Here is a 15,168-nt window from a genome sequence, read left to right as displayed (position 1 = left end):
CAAAGAACTAATTCTATGTTCACGCTTTTCAGAAACTCTGTATTCTCTCCCTTTGAAGAATTTTATTACCACGGGAACACTATGTCTCTTACTCATATGTATCCCAACACGATATAGTGCCCACAGGTGTCTACCACATCTTAGCTGCTAGTAAATGAGAAATTTGAGATTTTGTTGTTTGCTGCACCAACTTTTTCACTTGTTTTGCCTTTGCCTCAAATATAACTTTGTGGTATTGAATCTAGACCCTGTAAATATTTTGTATCTGTCAGCTGGATGAATGTTTAGCTTCATCAACCAAGGACCCTAGAGTGTCACTAAAAGTGCTAGATGCAGGAAGACACATCTCTTCCAAGGCTCCACTCTTTAAGTCTGTCGTTATTGTTGGCTTCTAAGAACTTATGTTAAAGAATATACTCAATAATATTAAGTAAAACACTTACTAATATACAAAGAAGACTTCTAGTTAATGTATTTGTATCACATATACTTTAATAAGCATTGCATTCTATATGAAATTAAATGACAAGTCTCATAGTTATACAATTAGTCTCTGACAGAGATAGTCTAAGAACATATCATTTGCAAGATGAAGTTCATTATTTATTGAAATTCCTCCAGGTTCTGTGGAGTTTGCCTGTTCATACCTGTAAGCAGTTTATTTGATATAAGCAAGAAATACACAGATAGTAATAAAAATGAAGAATTTTGTACAAGTTCTGTTTTTCCAATTCTATCAATTTGATTTGACTATTTGTAATAAAATTTAAAACTAAAACATTTGAATTTTATAGTAATCAATAAATATTGAAACAGGAAACACAGAAACCACTATATGATTTTGAAGATTTAATGTTTAATTGGATTTTTATGATCCACTGCTAAGTGTATCATGTCTGCATATATCCTAATTATGTCTATGTAGTTTGCTTCATGTGAAAAGATTTCTCAAAAAATAAAATTGACAAATTGCTTGGATCACCACTATATATTTATATACATATATATTCAAATATATTGATTTATCTGACTCGATTTTAAAACAAAGCCCGATTTTAACACCACCATTAATGAATCTGTATTGGTTACTTCATGAGTATATAGAAAGAGACTTGAATTTTGCTTTGGCAATGTATGTAGATCTTCATTATTCATACTAATGGACATGTATAAGTTTCACTTCTTGTAACGATACCTTAATGAAAAGTTTAATAAAAGAAAGCACTTGTCCATTTATTATTCTGGACATAATTATCACAGGTAGTTACATTAATAATTATTGCTAAAAATGTTTTTGTAGTGCAGAAGAGTGCTTGCAAATCTTATGCAGGCTTCTGTTCCACATGTATGTTAAAAATATCTCTTGTCAGGCTAAAAAGTGTCATCCACTTGTTTTCTTTGTTCTCTCTGTTTACTTTTCCATCTGCATTCTGTGTCCAAATATTTTGGTTAACAATGTTTAAAAGCAAGACATGGAGATATTTTTCCATTTAAACAACTTTCTTCAAAATAGGTTTTAAAAATTGGTGTGCATGATAAGTAGTTTTTCATGCCATCCACAATGGCATGTGGATGTATTGCGAGGGGAGACTACATTAAAAAAAAAAAAAAAAAAACTTCTGGTTTCCATATCCTCAGTGTCCTGGTTATTAAATTAGTTGGAAGTTTCTGATTTGAAAAGGCAGGGCGAAGTAATGGAAGATCTTCCTATAGGAGGAGGGAACTCTAGCATTGTATATATTGAATAAAGCAAACATTGTAACTCAAGCATTTTCAAGGCACAGTGTAGAAAATATATCTCAACTTTCTAACTAAATAATTTACAAGATTACACAGATTTAGTTAGTAAGTGTTAGGGCTCTCCAAGTGGAAAAGAATTTTTCTTGATGACATGTTTTGTATTTTATGAGAAATGTGAACTGTGAACCCCATGTAGTACAAAAGAGCTTCCCAAGCACCATGCTAAAAGACTTGAGCAAGGTTGCTCAGTCTTGCATCTGCCCTGGGTCACGTGCTATATCCCTAAGGCGAACCTGTCATCCATGGCTTAGTGTTTGCTGAAGAAAACACAATTCTGTCAAATTGAAAATGGACTTTTTCTAACACACCTTGATAATCATTTTTAGTGATTTTCTACTTCATTCTTCTCTAATGTTCCTTTTACATAAAATTCTTTTCTTACTTGAGGTTCACACTCATTCTCCTCAACCCTCACTTTTCATCTTTTTTAATATCACAGTCACTTTGAGTTAGTTAAAGTTGAGGTCAGTTTATCCTGGAATCTCTCTTAGATTCATGGAAATCTTGGTAAAATCTGTGTACCCCCCTTTACAAGGATCTGGCTCTGGTTTTCTTTGGTTTGGATACGAATGTTCTACTTGATTGTATTGTATTCAATAGATGATGTTTCTGGAAATACACATGAACACCTCAGGCTTCACTCCTCAACCACCACCAGGTTAAAGTGCCAGTGAGTCTCATTTTTCAGTGCTGTGATTAAAGTAGTATTACTTGAGGATCTGTGCAATTTGAGTTGTGTGTTTCTAAACGTTTAATCAAGAATAAAACATCTGGAAAAATCAGGAAGGCACAGGTCTGACCAAATGAGAAGGACCATCTTCCACACAATGATACATAGTCTTTGATATCAAAGGAATGATTTCAACTCTGGTAAATTAACAGCCTTAGACATGAACAAGCTCTAATCCCTCTTTTTCTTCTTTCCTGCCCCAAGAACATATCGATAAACAAGAAGGCAACATTTCACAATAAGGTAAGTAGTGATTGCCACACAGGCCAGCAGGAACCCAATCACATCCAGAGAGTGGTACTGGTACCAGGTGAGGTCATGGGCTGCAACCCGGAGATGTTTGGCTCCTTTGTGGCGCATGACGTACTCGATCCAGAAGACTGCTCGGTCCAGTGGCTTCATGGGCTGATCGTGGTGAATTCTTGATAATGTCATGGCGTTCTCCTTATAGCTGAAGGAAAATTAATGGACATCATCTTATAGAATGAACTAGGAATTGTGGGTCTATACTTTTCATGTAGATGGGAAAGATGAGTGTCAAGAAAATGTAGAAGAAAAATTATCTCTTCAGAAGGCATTATAGAGACCTTACATTTATAGGCTGGAATTTGTTGGATACATAAAATGTGAAGATGCAGAGAGAGGTTTGGAAAGATCCAGGATTTCTAACATCCCAGTCTAGAATTTGAAATTAGTTACGTCCTCTGGATAAAGGGAAGCTAGTGAAAGCAAAACAAGCAAAACCAACAACAAAACTATTTGAGATGTGGAGCTGGCATTATTCAGTAAGCAATTGTGAATGGACCTGACATACAATGTTCAAAATAGTTCAAAATTTTAAATATAGGCTGCTAGTTTGTCATATGGGTTAGGGAAATGTCTTTAAAACGTTGATAAGTAGTTGGTATCAACCAGGAGTTGGTATAGTGTTGAAACGTTAAGCATTGGCTGGCACTGTGGCTCACTAGGATAATCCTCCGCCTGTGGCACCAGGACATCGTGTTTTAGTCCTGGTTGGGGTGCCGGGTAGTCGTCCCGGTTGCTCCTCTCCCAGTCCAGCTCCCTGATGTGGCCCAGGAGGGAAGCGGAGGATGGCACAAGTATTTGGGTCCCTGCACCCGCATGGGAGACTGGGAGGAAGCACCCGGCTCTTGGATTCGGATCAGCGCAGCACTGGCAGTAGCGGTCATTTACGGGATTGAACCAATGGAAGGAAGAACTTTCTATCTCTTTCTCTCTCTCTCACTGTTTAACTCTGCCTGGCAAAAAAAAAGTTAATTATTAATGAATGAAATTATGATTAAAGCTATGAAAGTATGAAAGCGAATTGCCTTTCTTTGAATCCTGACATTTTCTTGCCCTTTTTACAAATTTCTGTGATTTTTATTGTTAGACGAAATAATGTTAGAAGAAAATATCTCTACTTTCAAAAATTATTATGAAACAAGGATATTCCATCTTTTGTATTGCAAATCAGTTAAATCTTTATTTTATAATCTTCCAGGTAAGACAGAAATAACCACAGCCATAGACCTAAGAATATCCCCATCTGGAAAAGAAATATCTCCTTTTTGTTCAGGACGTTTTAACTGAGTAAACTTGAAAATCCTAGTTGCTACTATCTATCCGTGACAGCACTGCAGCATTAGAATAGAAAATTGGAGAACCTTGGAGTGTCACTGAAAATATGATTTGATAGTTCCATGCAGATTTACTGAAAACAAATAGAATAATTTTTTAAAACACAACTATATGAATATATATGTGAAATAATGGCACATATACTGGTACACTATTGTTTACTATTAATATGTATTCCACATATCAGGTTTTATATCTTGTACCAGTACAACAAAATTGATTTTTTTTTTGGACAGGCAGAGTGAACAGTGAGAGAGAGAGAAACAGAGAGAAAGGTCTTCCTTTTGCCGTTGGTTCACCCTCCAGTGGCCACCCCGGCTGGTGTGCTACGCTGATCCGAAGGCAGGAGCCAGGTGCTTCTCATGGTCTCCCATGTGGGTGCAGGGCCCAAGCAATTGGGCCATCCTCCACTGCACTCCCTGGCCACAGCAGAGAGCTGGCCTGGAAGAGGGGCAACCGGGACAGAATCTGGCGCCCCAACCGGGACTAGAACCTGGTGTGCCAGCGCCGCTAGGTGGATGATTAGCCTATTGAGCAGCGGCGCCGGCCCAAAATTGATTTTGAAATACAATTTTAAGAGTTCTTATGCTGAAAGAAAATTGTAACTGTGAAGATCGTAAGTTTGTACAATTATAACATTCCTGCTTCCTGGCTGCAACTCTGTTCCTAATACTTCCTTGTCATCCTCTGTTAACCTTCTTCATTGATGCTCCACATTTCAATCATTGGCTAATTCAAAATCTGTGCACTACCGTTAAGCCTCTGATAATCATTCTATATATCCATCACAAAAAGTTACAGTGATACTCCCAATGAATTATTGATGATTATCCTCTAGCATTAAGCAAATCTGTACTCAATCTGATGTTCATGTTCTAAATTAGAATTGAGTCCTTATTCCTCCACTGAAAATTGATCTGAAAACACTGTGTAATTTTAAAGAAACAATAATACTCACGAAGGGTCATTAATGACTGTCTTCAAGGCATTGAGCAAATCTGCACTGGACATTGTTTTCAAGTTCAACTTAACAGCTGCTCCCTTGGCCTTCATGTAGACAATGTTATCAAGTTGATCTCCAAACAAAGGAAGGCCCACCATGGGAATGCCATGGTAGATTGCCTCGAAGACACCATTGGCTCCACCATGAGTTATAAAAGCCTTGGTTTTTGGATGACCTGGGATTGAGTGATTTTTAGAAAATTATTAATTATAAATCTTACAAATGAAATGAAAAACGTACAGTATGAGGCACTAAAAGTGCAGTGTACTCTAACAACACAGTATCAATGTCCATGAAACTGCATGTAAATAGCTTTTAGATCAAGAGAAAGAGGCACCTAAGTGCACTGGGGAGTAAGGGAAGGTCACGTGGAAGAGGTGGTGTGTGACATGAGGCTTGTACTGTATGCAAGATTGCCAAATGGGTATGAAAGAGTACATTCTGGAAAAAAGGAACTGTATATGTGTCAAATTAAATGGTCAAGTGCCTGTTAGAACATGCTCTCTCCAAGAAACCGTGCCACCACTGAGTGCGATTTATAGGTGTAGAAGTTTGCCCATACATATCTTGAATTTCCTTATTACTTTATTTTAAAGGTATTTGTAAATTTCTATATTAGGGAAAAAGGCAGATGACAAATGTAATGTTTGAATTAGGATTCAATCCCACAAGCCAAGAGATTATTATTATTTAATTAATATGTTTGTAAGAAACAGATCAAGCACTAGACACACACATACACACATACACTTACACACACAGTGCAAGGGAAGTCCTTAGAGCAACAAAGGGAGAAGGAGATCTTACTATGGTTCATTCATCAAATGCACCAAACAGCTAGGAATGGGCCAGGCCGAAGCCAGGAGCTGGGACTCAATCCAGGACTCCTGTGTGGCTGCCAGTGACTCAAATATTTTAGCCATGAGCTGCTGCCTTCTTCATCTAGGGTGAGTCAGCAGGAAGTGGGCATCAGAATTGGAGTTGGAACTTGAATCCAGGAACTCCAGTATAGGAGGCATGTGTCCCAAAAGCATCTGAACCCTTCAGTGAAATGCCTTCCCCCCTGGAAATGACTGAGAAATTCTCTCTGAGATGTACATACACTGAAAATAAGGATACTTTGATTCTGGGCCTACAAATTTTGTAATCATAAAGTGCCAACTGTTATAATTCATTGCATTTACCCTAGGACTGGGCAAGGATTGCAAAGCCATGTGGTTGATTCTTTAGTTTTCCAATAATAAAGTTTTACTACTCTCATCTTGATCGACTGTTACTAGTGTTTTCAGTATGTGTTCTCCAGAGCCTTACCAAGAAGGTCATTCTGGGGGATCCACTTATAGAGCCGGGTGTTGGATCCTAACATGTCTGGTTTCTTGCCTTCAAATCGCCAAAGAACCTGTTTGGTAAAGTAATAGCAATTTCATGAATTGGATTTCAAATTATGGCATGTCAAAATTCTAAGGAGGCTGGAGATCACTCTTAAATACCTTGGATTGGAATGACAAAGAAAAGAGGGCAAGAGAATTTTAAGTAGTGAGAATTTAAAAATGAAAGCCTTCATGTCTCCTGTACTCTTGTTGCATTCAGTCAGGTTTAGAATGTATTCATGGTGTGTCACATATAGGATATAACCCAGGTAAGATGATGCTTGATAAATTCAAGCATCTAAGACATTATTAGGTGATCTTAATCCAAATGAAAGAAGAAAAACTCTTTACCTGTTTACTTGTGATCTACATTATCTATATCTATACATCTGTGAATCTATATAGATACACAGATATATAGATATGTGTGTATGCTTGTTTGTACATGTGTTTGTGTTTACCATGTGAGCCTCATCTTCCAAATCTATTAACATTTTTATATTTAAAAAAATGGAAACAAGGGTTTATTTGCATCCACTGTTCCATAAGTTGTTTTATGAGAATGTGTCATATTTTTAAGATTAATTCATGCATTTGTAAAGCAGAATTACAGAGGGGAAGAGGCAGAAAGAGAGGTCTTCAAGCCACTGGTATACTCCCCAGATAAATGCAATGGCCAGAGCTGAGTCGATCCTAAGCCAGGAGCCAGGAGCCTCCTCCATGTCTCCCACATGGGTGGAGTAGTAATAGGACCTGGGCCATTCTTCATCATCCTCCCATTTGTGCATTTCTCTGTGCATTTCTCTGCGTTTATAAACCTGCTGTAAGTCCGCCCATCAAACCAGCCTTTTCTCTCTGTGCAGACAAGCGCTCTCACTTGCCAGGCATTGCTTCAAATGACTGTCGCTTATTTGGCTTCGACAACAAAGCAACTCTCAGCCTCCATGCTCCCACGCGAAAGGGAGGAGCATCCCCACGGCCAGCAGATGCCAGGGCACACTTTCTCCCACCCATCAGAGATGCTGCAGCAGACATGGGCCCTGTCATGGCACGTGGCATCTCTAGAAAGGAAGCTCTCCTGAAGTGGGATCGTCACTGCAGAGCCAGAGCAGAAGTGGAGCAGCCAAGACCCAAAGCAATGCCCACATCGGATGCTGGCACGCCAGGTGGTGGCCCCACCAGCTACGCAATTGCTCCGGCCCAGAGATTTTGTCATCTTTTAATTTGAGTGAGAAACAAAATAGGTTAGCACTGAGAAACTACCTTTAATTTGTTATATAAAAATTTCAAGATACATTTTTGAAATGAAACCATAATAGTATCACTCCTGCTAGAATTGGAATTTCTTTAAATATAGGAAGAGTCAGTTCATAAGCATACAGTGTCTGAAAAATCCATTATTGTGATAACGCTAAATTTTATTTAACTGACTATTAGGTTTTCCACGATGATTTGAAAGTATTGACAGCTGTTAATGCTGATTACTACTATAGCCAGATCATTTCCATGTCAGCTACCAAAATAAGGTACTGATGTTAGAAATCTGAATTTATCCTCATAAACTGGAGTATTTATCCTCATAAACTGGAGTGTACCATTTCTGTTTGCTTTAGGAGAGGTAAAGTAATTTCTGATTCTCTTTGTGATATTAACATAGGGAGTTACTAGAGGGTTTTATCAGCTAGAAAGCTAAAAAGTAATTGCTGAATACCAAGAGTTCAAAGGTGTTTTTTTTTACTTTATTAAAATACTAAGTTTATTTCACATGTATATGTGTCTCCCCACCATTTCCACGTCTGACCACTGCTACTACTGTGTCCTATCATAACATTCCACACATACTTAAAAGCAAGCAAAGGGTGGAGTTCCTTCTTTAAAAGCTAAACAGGCATTTTGGACAACACATTCTTGGCAATGGAAACTGGACAACATTTATCAAACACGGTAGGGAAGGTCCTCACTCTGCATTATAAAAAGGACAGCCAGATATCAACTGTTACAGATATGAAATAAGACGGAAAATTTTAACAAACTCTTTAAACTATTTTCTTAAAGAGACTTCCTCCACTGCCAAAGATCTTGAATAGCCTGCTGGTCAGTCATCTGGAAGCAATTCTTCACATAATTGATGAATTTGGCTTCCTTTTGGGAAGAGAACCACCTCAAAGGTGTCTTGTATATATCAGAAATGTAGTTCCTACTATTACCTATAGAAGGGGATATCGGAACTCCATCACGTGTCAGGCTCGCTTTGAAATGACTCCTCCTTGTACTGCCATCTCCATCCTCAGTCCAGAGGAATTGCACTCATGTGTTAGGATCACAGGCCTGTGGAGTTATGTTTTTATAAAGTATAGCAGGTGCCTTCAGAACAGGATCCATCTCCAATTTTTCTGCTTCTATCTTTCTGCGAAGCCACTGCTAGGGTCCAGTAGTGAGGGGCAGATTAATTTTTCTGTTTCTCTAAATCTACTTAGATGAGTGCATAGCTGGGTTCATGTTTGGTGAGCTCTGGACTTCTGTTCTCCTAATAGGCTCCTCATTAGTATCTTAAAAACCCCTACATACAAATTATGGAATGTAAAGAGGCATGGATTATATGAGAATCCTAAACTTTATAATGCTCTTAAGATGTGTTTCAGTATTCCCTTATTGTTACTGAGGTAGTGCAGTCAGTAATGAAAACTCAGCTCTGTCTGAATACAGCTTTAGTGTACACAGTGGCCTCACAAGCCCACAAGGCAAAGAAGCCAACAGCAGGGTAGAATTCAGTGATTTCTCTTTATCTGCCTGCTAAATGATTGAGTATTCCAAGGTTTCACAAGTCACCTGTTAGGTACATTTCTGATCAAAATGTCAATGTCAAAGTTATCTACAATGAAATATACTCTGTGCTATTTTTGGACCTGTGAAGGAAGAGTTTAAGGGATGTCTGAAGAAAATTAAAGATATCATAAGTATCTCCACTTCACATAGGAATATGTGTAATGAGACACTTTGCAGAGTTTAGCAGGCTCATTCAGCGGTTGCCTGCCCTTAGGGCACATTTCTGACCTTTTGTGGCAGCTGGGCAAGAGCTGATGCAATCACATTGGCCCTTTCTTCAGTCAGGTTACTGATCATGGACCCCAGGGAAAACACCACCACTCCCTCTTCTCCAGAGCTCTGCACAAAGTCTTCCATCTCCTGTGAAGAGAAAATTGGGTCTGTCATAAAGAACAGCATTGTTGGTTATCAGGGTCTCAAAACCCTTTCTCTTCCCAAACTAAAACTCCGTGCCCTATGGACATTATAGGATATGTGTTTAGAGCACTGAAATCCTAATTTATATTCATCTTGCATTTTACAGAAAATATGTGATATTTTTATCTTCTTTGTTCTTCTGCTTGCAAGTAAACCTTCTATTTTAGCTGGTTTAGTGTTATTAAAAGTTCTTTGGTAGAGCAATTTATAATGGTGTGATATATATGTGTTGCATGTATTTATATATATATAAATTCTAATCATTCCTTAATATTCAGTTTAGGTTACTAGAAATGTATTCTTATAAATAAATGCTACAGATACTGATTTGGCACTTACTAGTTCCTTTTCTCTGTACATTTTCATGTCTTATAAACCAGAGTATATTTTTAAATAACTATGTTATTTGTTAAATTTCTCTCTTCTTACAAAAGGACAGCGATTATCTGAGCTTATAATAATTAATAAAAAAGCAAGTTGGTAGGGGAAACAGATGCTTTAACAGAATATGTAATTAAGCTCCACAATTCTGTATTTGGTTTCCAATATTGTTTATGCAACTAAATCCATGAAGTCTGAGAAATTAAATTCTGCAAATATTTGAACAGAATTGACACTAGTGCATTAAAAATGTTGGACCCATAATTGAGAGTTATATCTTTTATTATTATTAAGAATAAAAATGTAGATTGTGAAAGGACAATGCAACAGTGTCTCATATGTAGGTCACCTTATAAACAGGACATTGGACAAATATGAAACTTTTCAATATTACACAATAACAAATAAATGGCTTTCATTACAAGTACAATTATTTTCAGGGTAAAGATGCAAAATACTTTCAGAAAGCATTCCACCACATTTATGGTGATATGTTGTTGGATTCATGTGATACAGCTTGTTTGGACAGTGTCATTGGTCTTACTAATTTTGAATAATATGAGTTCTCATGTTAAATCATCTTAGATAGTAATGGGTCCAAGCATTTTATACTTCCTTCCTCTTGAAATGTCCTGATTTAAATAATTTTAGGTATGTTAAGCAGTTTCTCTTTTTAAATCCAACATATTTAAGAAATCTTTCCTGTCTTTTTCACAACTTTGTCAATAATCCATGCATTTACTAGACTCACATCAATTATTTGTTTGAAGAAAGTCTTATACAATTTTAAACCTTTAAAATTTTTTCAAGAACTGCATAGATAGAGATGGGAAACACATCACTACTTGTCAACAACAACAACAAATAGCAATATGCTGGAGTGTGTCAGGCAGCATTGCTGTATGCTATTTATTACTAAACAGTATACATTGTCCCAATGTTCCATTTATACGACAGCTATTTTTACATATTGATAATTTGAAATCCAATGCATCCTTGAAATAAAACGGCATCCTAGTCATAGAAAATAGTTTCCTAAATGCATTTCTTATGTTGTATATCAGTTTTATATAGAATCATTAGTTCAGCTGAACACTTAGGGACAGTTTGCTTGCAGTAATGAGTATGGCATTTTCTCAGTGAATATAAAAATGTTTTCAATGTCTAGTCACTCTCATTTAAATTTTTCAAAGAATGGCATTCTAAAAAAAATTATTTCATAATTGCTATCAGTGGAATATTTGTTACTCAATATATGCTTTATAGATTTCCTATGTAATGGATGATGGGACATAATTGTTAATAACAGCAGGTATTTTTAAAAACTAACACCATTTAAATTCTATCCATCTTCTTTTTCTCTAGTACTGCTCTTTTTCCTCCTCTTAGTAACACTGTCACTTTCCCTTTATGAAAATCAGGAAATCATTCAGTGTAGAGATATGTTGTATCATATTCTCACTAATATTGCCTCAGCCTTTAGACCTGTGAAAATTACCATATGAAGCCAAACTACGTGCATTCAAAATAGATATTTTATTTTAAGCATTTAATATTAGCTTTATTAAGCTGTAAGATGTCAAATAATTTAGTATTTCTTAAGAGATCATTTTATACAAAGAATATTATAGAGATCATATAATGAGAATACATATATAGATAGAACTTTTTATACACATGTATTTAAAATACTTGCTTGCACATTCTTAAAAGTGTGATATGAATTTAAAATATATTAAATTCTTGATTTCCTTTATGAAAAATGCCATCCTGTGCACTGACAGAATTCTATTTCAATTATAAACTGAAGGCCACTTCCAGGCACAATGAGTAGGAATTCCTAAACCTTCATTCCCTACACAGTGCACATTTCCCCCGATGCCATTCTTTCAGGTACCTATGAGACTGAGGCCCAGTTTCCCTAAGGGAGCTTTACTGCGGTGTTCCATAGGCTTGTCAAAAGACAGAAATCATTGCCCTCAGAAGGTTCCATTTCTTTCATGTTTTGTTATAAATCTGGATCTCAACAAGAAATGATGAAATGTGGTGGTGAAAGCAGTAAACATTGGGTGTGGCTGCAAATAATTCAGAGCCACACATTTGTTGTCGAGAAATGGTTTTCCTATTAGGCTGGAATACTGGTGAAGAGTCTCAATGCTTACAATCAAACCTTAGCTCTCATCTTTCTCAACTGATTGTCAAAACTTAACACTTGCTTTTAAATGAGTCTACTATATTTTTCTTCTCTTTGACTTTACTTTAAATGAGTATACTATATTTTTCTTCTCTTCGACTTTACTTGAGAACATAATTTCAGTCTACTGAAAAGACATTAATTGTATGAGAAACAACAAGAGCAATAACAATGTCAATAGTCAGCAATAGTTCTGGTTTACTGTGCCAGAGACATTTTATATTGTGTTTCATTTTTATGTTTTAACTCACAGATAAAAAGTATATATTTATAGAGTACAATGTAAAAATTTAATATATACATACATTATGTAATGTTCAAATAAAGGTAAACATATATTACATATTTTCAAACATATATAATTTATTTATGGTGAAACATTACAAATTCTTTTTCCCCCAGATTTATTTTTGTCAGAACTTACAACAATTACCTAACTATAAGTACTGGTTTATCACCATTTTCCCATCACTCTCATCCTTCTACTCTCCCTGGCTTCTGATAACTGCCAATCAATTTCCAACTACTATGAGATCAACTTTGGTAGATTCTACATATGAAAGAGATGATACAGACTATTAAAGTCTACTTATGCACTGTTGCCTGAACTCAATTTTTAAAAAAAGATTTATTTATTTATTTATTTATTTATTTATTTTTACAGGCAGAGTGGACAGTGAGAGAGAGAGAGACAGAGAGAAAGGTCTTCCTTGCCATTGGTTCACCCTCCAATGGCCGCTGTGGCCGGCACACCGCACTGATCCGAAGGCAGGAGCCAGGTGCTTCTCCTGGTCTCCCATGGGGTGCAGGGCCCAAGCACTTGGGCCATCCTCCACTGCACTCCCGGGCCACAGCAGAGAGCTGGCCTGGAAGAGGGGCAACCGGGACAGAATCCAGCACCCCAACCGGGACTAGAATTTGGTGTGCCGGGGCCGCTAGGTGGAGGATTAGCCTAGTGAGCCAAGGCGCCAGCTAGATTTATTTATTTATCTGAAGGTCAGAGTTATATAGAGAGAGGAGAGCCAGGGAGAGAGAGAGAGGGAAAGAGAGAAAGAGAGAGTGAAAGAGAGAGAGAGGTCTTCCATCTGCTCGTTCACTCCCCAATTGGCTTTAGTGGCTGGAGCTGTGCTCACCTGAATCCAGGAGCCAGCAGGTTCTCCCAGGTCTCCCATTCAGGGTTCAGGGGCCCAAGGACATGGGCCATCTTCCACTGCTTTTCAGGCCATAGTAGAGAGCTGGATTGGAAATGGAGCAGCCGGAAATAGAACCGATGCCCATATGGGGTGCTGGCACTGCAGGAGTAGGTTTTAGCTGCTACGCCACAGCACAGGTCTCTACCTGAACTATTACAGTTGTCTTTTTTTTAATACAGCATATTTTATTATAATCCATATATATATAGCAAGCAGGTTGGGAACCCTCCTCTGTGACAAATAAGCTAGAGAAGGAGTCAGGCTCTGTGAGCCAGTGATGTCCACGGTGTTTGCATTTTTAAATTACCCGGGATTTAATTACTCATCAGGAACCACCATCTTTTTTAACTTTTATTTAATGAATATAAATTTCCAAAGTACAGTTATAACTTCCCTCCCACCCGCAACCCTCCCCTCTCCTGCAACCTCTCCCATTCCATTCACATCAAGATTCATTTTTAATTATCTTTATATACAGAAGATCAGTTTAGCATATATTAAGTAAAGCCTTCAACAGTTTGCACCCACATAGAAACAAAGTGAAAAATACTGTTTGAGTACTAGTAATAGCATTAAATCACAATGTATAGCACATTAAGGACAAAGATCCTACATGAGGAGTAAGTGCACAGTGACTCCTGTTGTTCATTTAACAACTGATACTCTTGTTTATGGCATCAGTAATCACCCTAGGCTCTTGCCATGAGTTGCCAAGGTTATGGAGGCCTTTTGAGTTCACCTACTCTGATCTTATTTAGACAAGGTCATAGTCAAAGTGGAAGTTCTCTCCTCCCTTCAGAGAAAAGTACCTTCTTCTTTGATGACCTGTTCATTCCACTGGGATCTCACTCACAGAGATCATTCATTTAGGTCATTTTTTTTTTTTGCCAGAATGTCTTGGCTTTCCATGCCTGAAATACTCTCATGGGCTTTTCAGCCGGATCCGCATGCCTTAAGGGCTGATTCTAAGGCCAGAGTGCTGTTTAGGACATCTGCTATTCTATGAGTCTGCTGATATCCCACTTCCAATGTTGGATCGTTCTCTCCCTTTTTTATTCTATCAGTTAGTATTTGTAGACACTAGTCTTGTTTATGTGACTGCTTTGACTCTTAGTCCTATCATTATGATCAGTTGTGAACAGAAATTGATCACTGGGACTAGTGAGATGGCATTGGTACATGCCACCTTGATGGGATTGATTTGGAACCCCCTGGCATGTTTCTAACTCTACATTTGGGGTAAGTCTGATTGAGTATGTCCCATACTGTACATCTCTTCCCTCTCTTATTCCCACTCTTATTTAAGAAGGGATCACTTTTCAGTTAAGTTTCAACATATAAGAATAACTGTGTATTAAATACAGAGTTCAACCAATAGTATTAAGTAGAATAAAAAAAAATACTAAAAGGGATTAGCCTATTGAGACGCGGCGCCGGCTTACTGTTTCAATTTCTTTCTCAGTTATGGTTCTATTTAGGTTTTTTGTGTCTTCATTGCTCAATTTAGGTAGATTGCATGTGTCCAGGAATCTATCCATTTTTGATAGATTTCCCTGTTTGCTGGCATACAACTCTTTGTACTAATTTGCGATGATTCTTTTTATTTCTTGGTG

At 37.3% G+C, this 15,168-nt stretch overlaps 1 protein-coding gene across 3 annotated transcripts in view; it reads right to left on the bottom strand.

Annotated features, from left to right (window-relative positions):
* Positions 1 to 472: 472 nt before the first annotated feature.
* The window catches only part of LOC127487086 (UDP-glucuronosyltransferase 2B13), a 38,968-nt gene continuing 24,272 nt past the window's right edge, over positions 473 to 15,168 (bottom strand). For all 3 annotated transcript variants that reach the window (XM_070048060.1, XM_070048061.1, XM_070048059.1), the window contains 4 exons: positions 9,599 to 9,730; positions 6,486 to 6,573; positions 5,130 to 5,349; positions 473 to 2,981 (listed from right to left, as the gene is read on the bottom strand). In XM_070048060.1, the coding sequence (XP_069904161.1) occupies positions 2,702 to 2,981; positions 5,130 to 5,349; positions 6,486 to 6,573; positions 9,599 to 9,730 (720 nt within the window). In that variant the 3' untranslated portion in view covers positions 473 to 2,701. The remainder of the gene's footprint in view (positions 2,982 to 5,129; positions 5,350 to 6,485; positions 6,574 to 9,598; positions 9,731 to 15,168) is intronic.

This window comes from Oryctolagus cuniculus, chromosome 8 (assembly GCF_964237555.1).
Source record: "Oryctolagus cuniculus chromosome 8, mOryCun1.1, whole genome shotgun sequence".
NCBI classification, from domain to species: domain Eukaryota; kingdom Metazoa; phylum Chordata; class Mammalia; order Lagomorpha; family Leporidae; genus Oryctolagus; species Oryctolagus cuniculus.
This window is presented reverse-complemented; position numbering and strand designations above follow the sequence as displayed.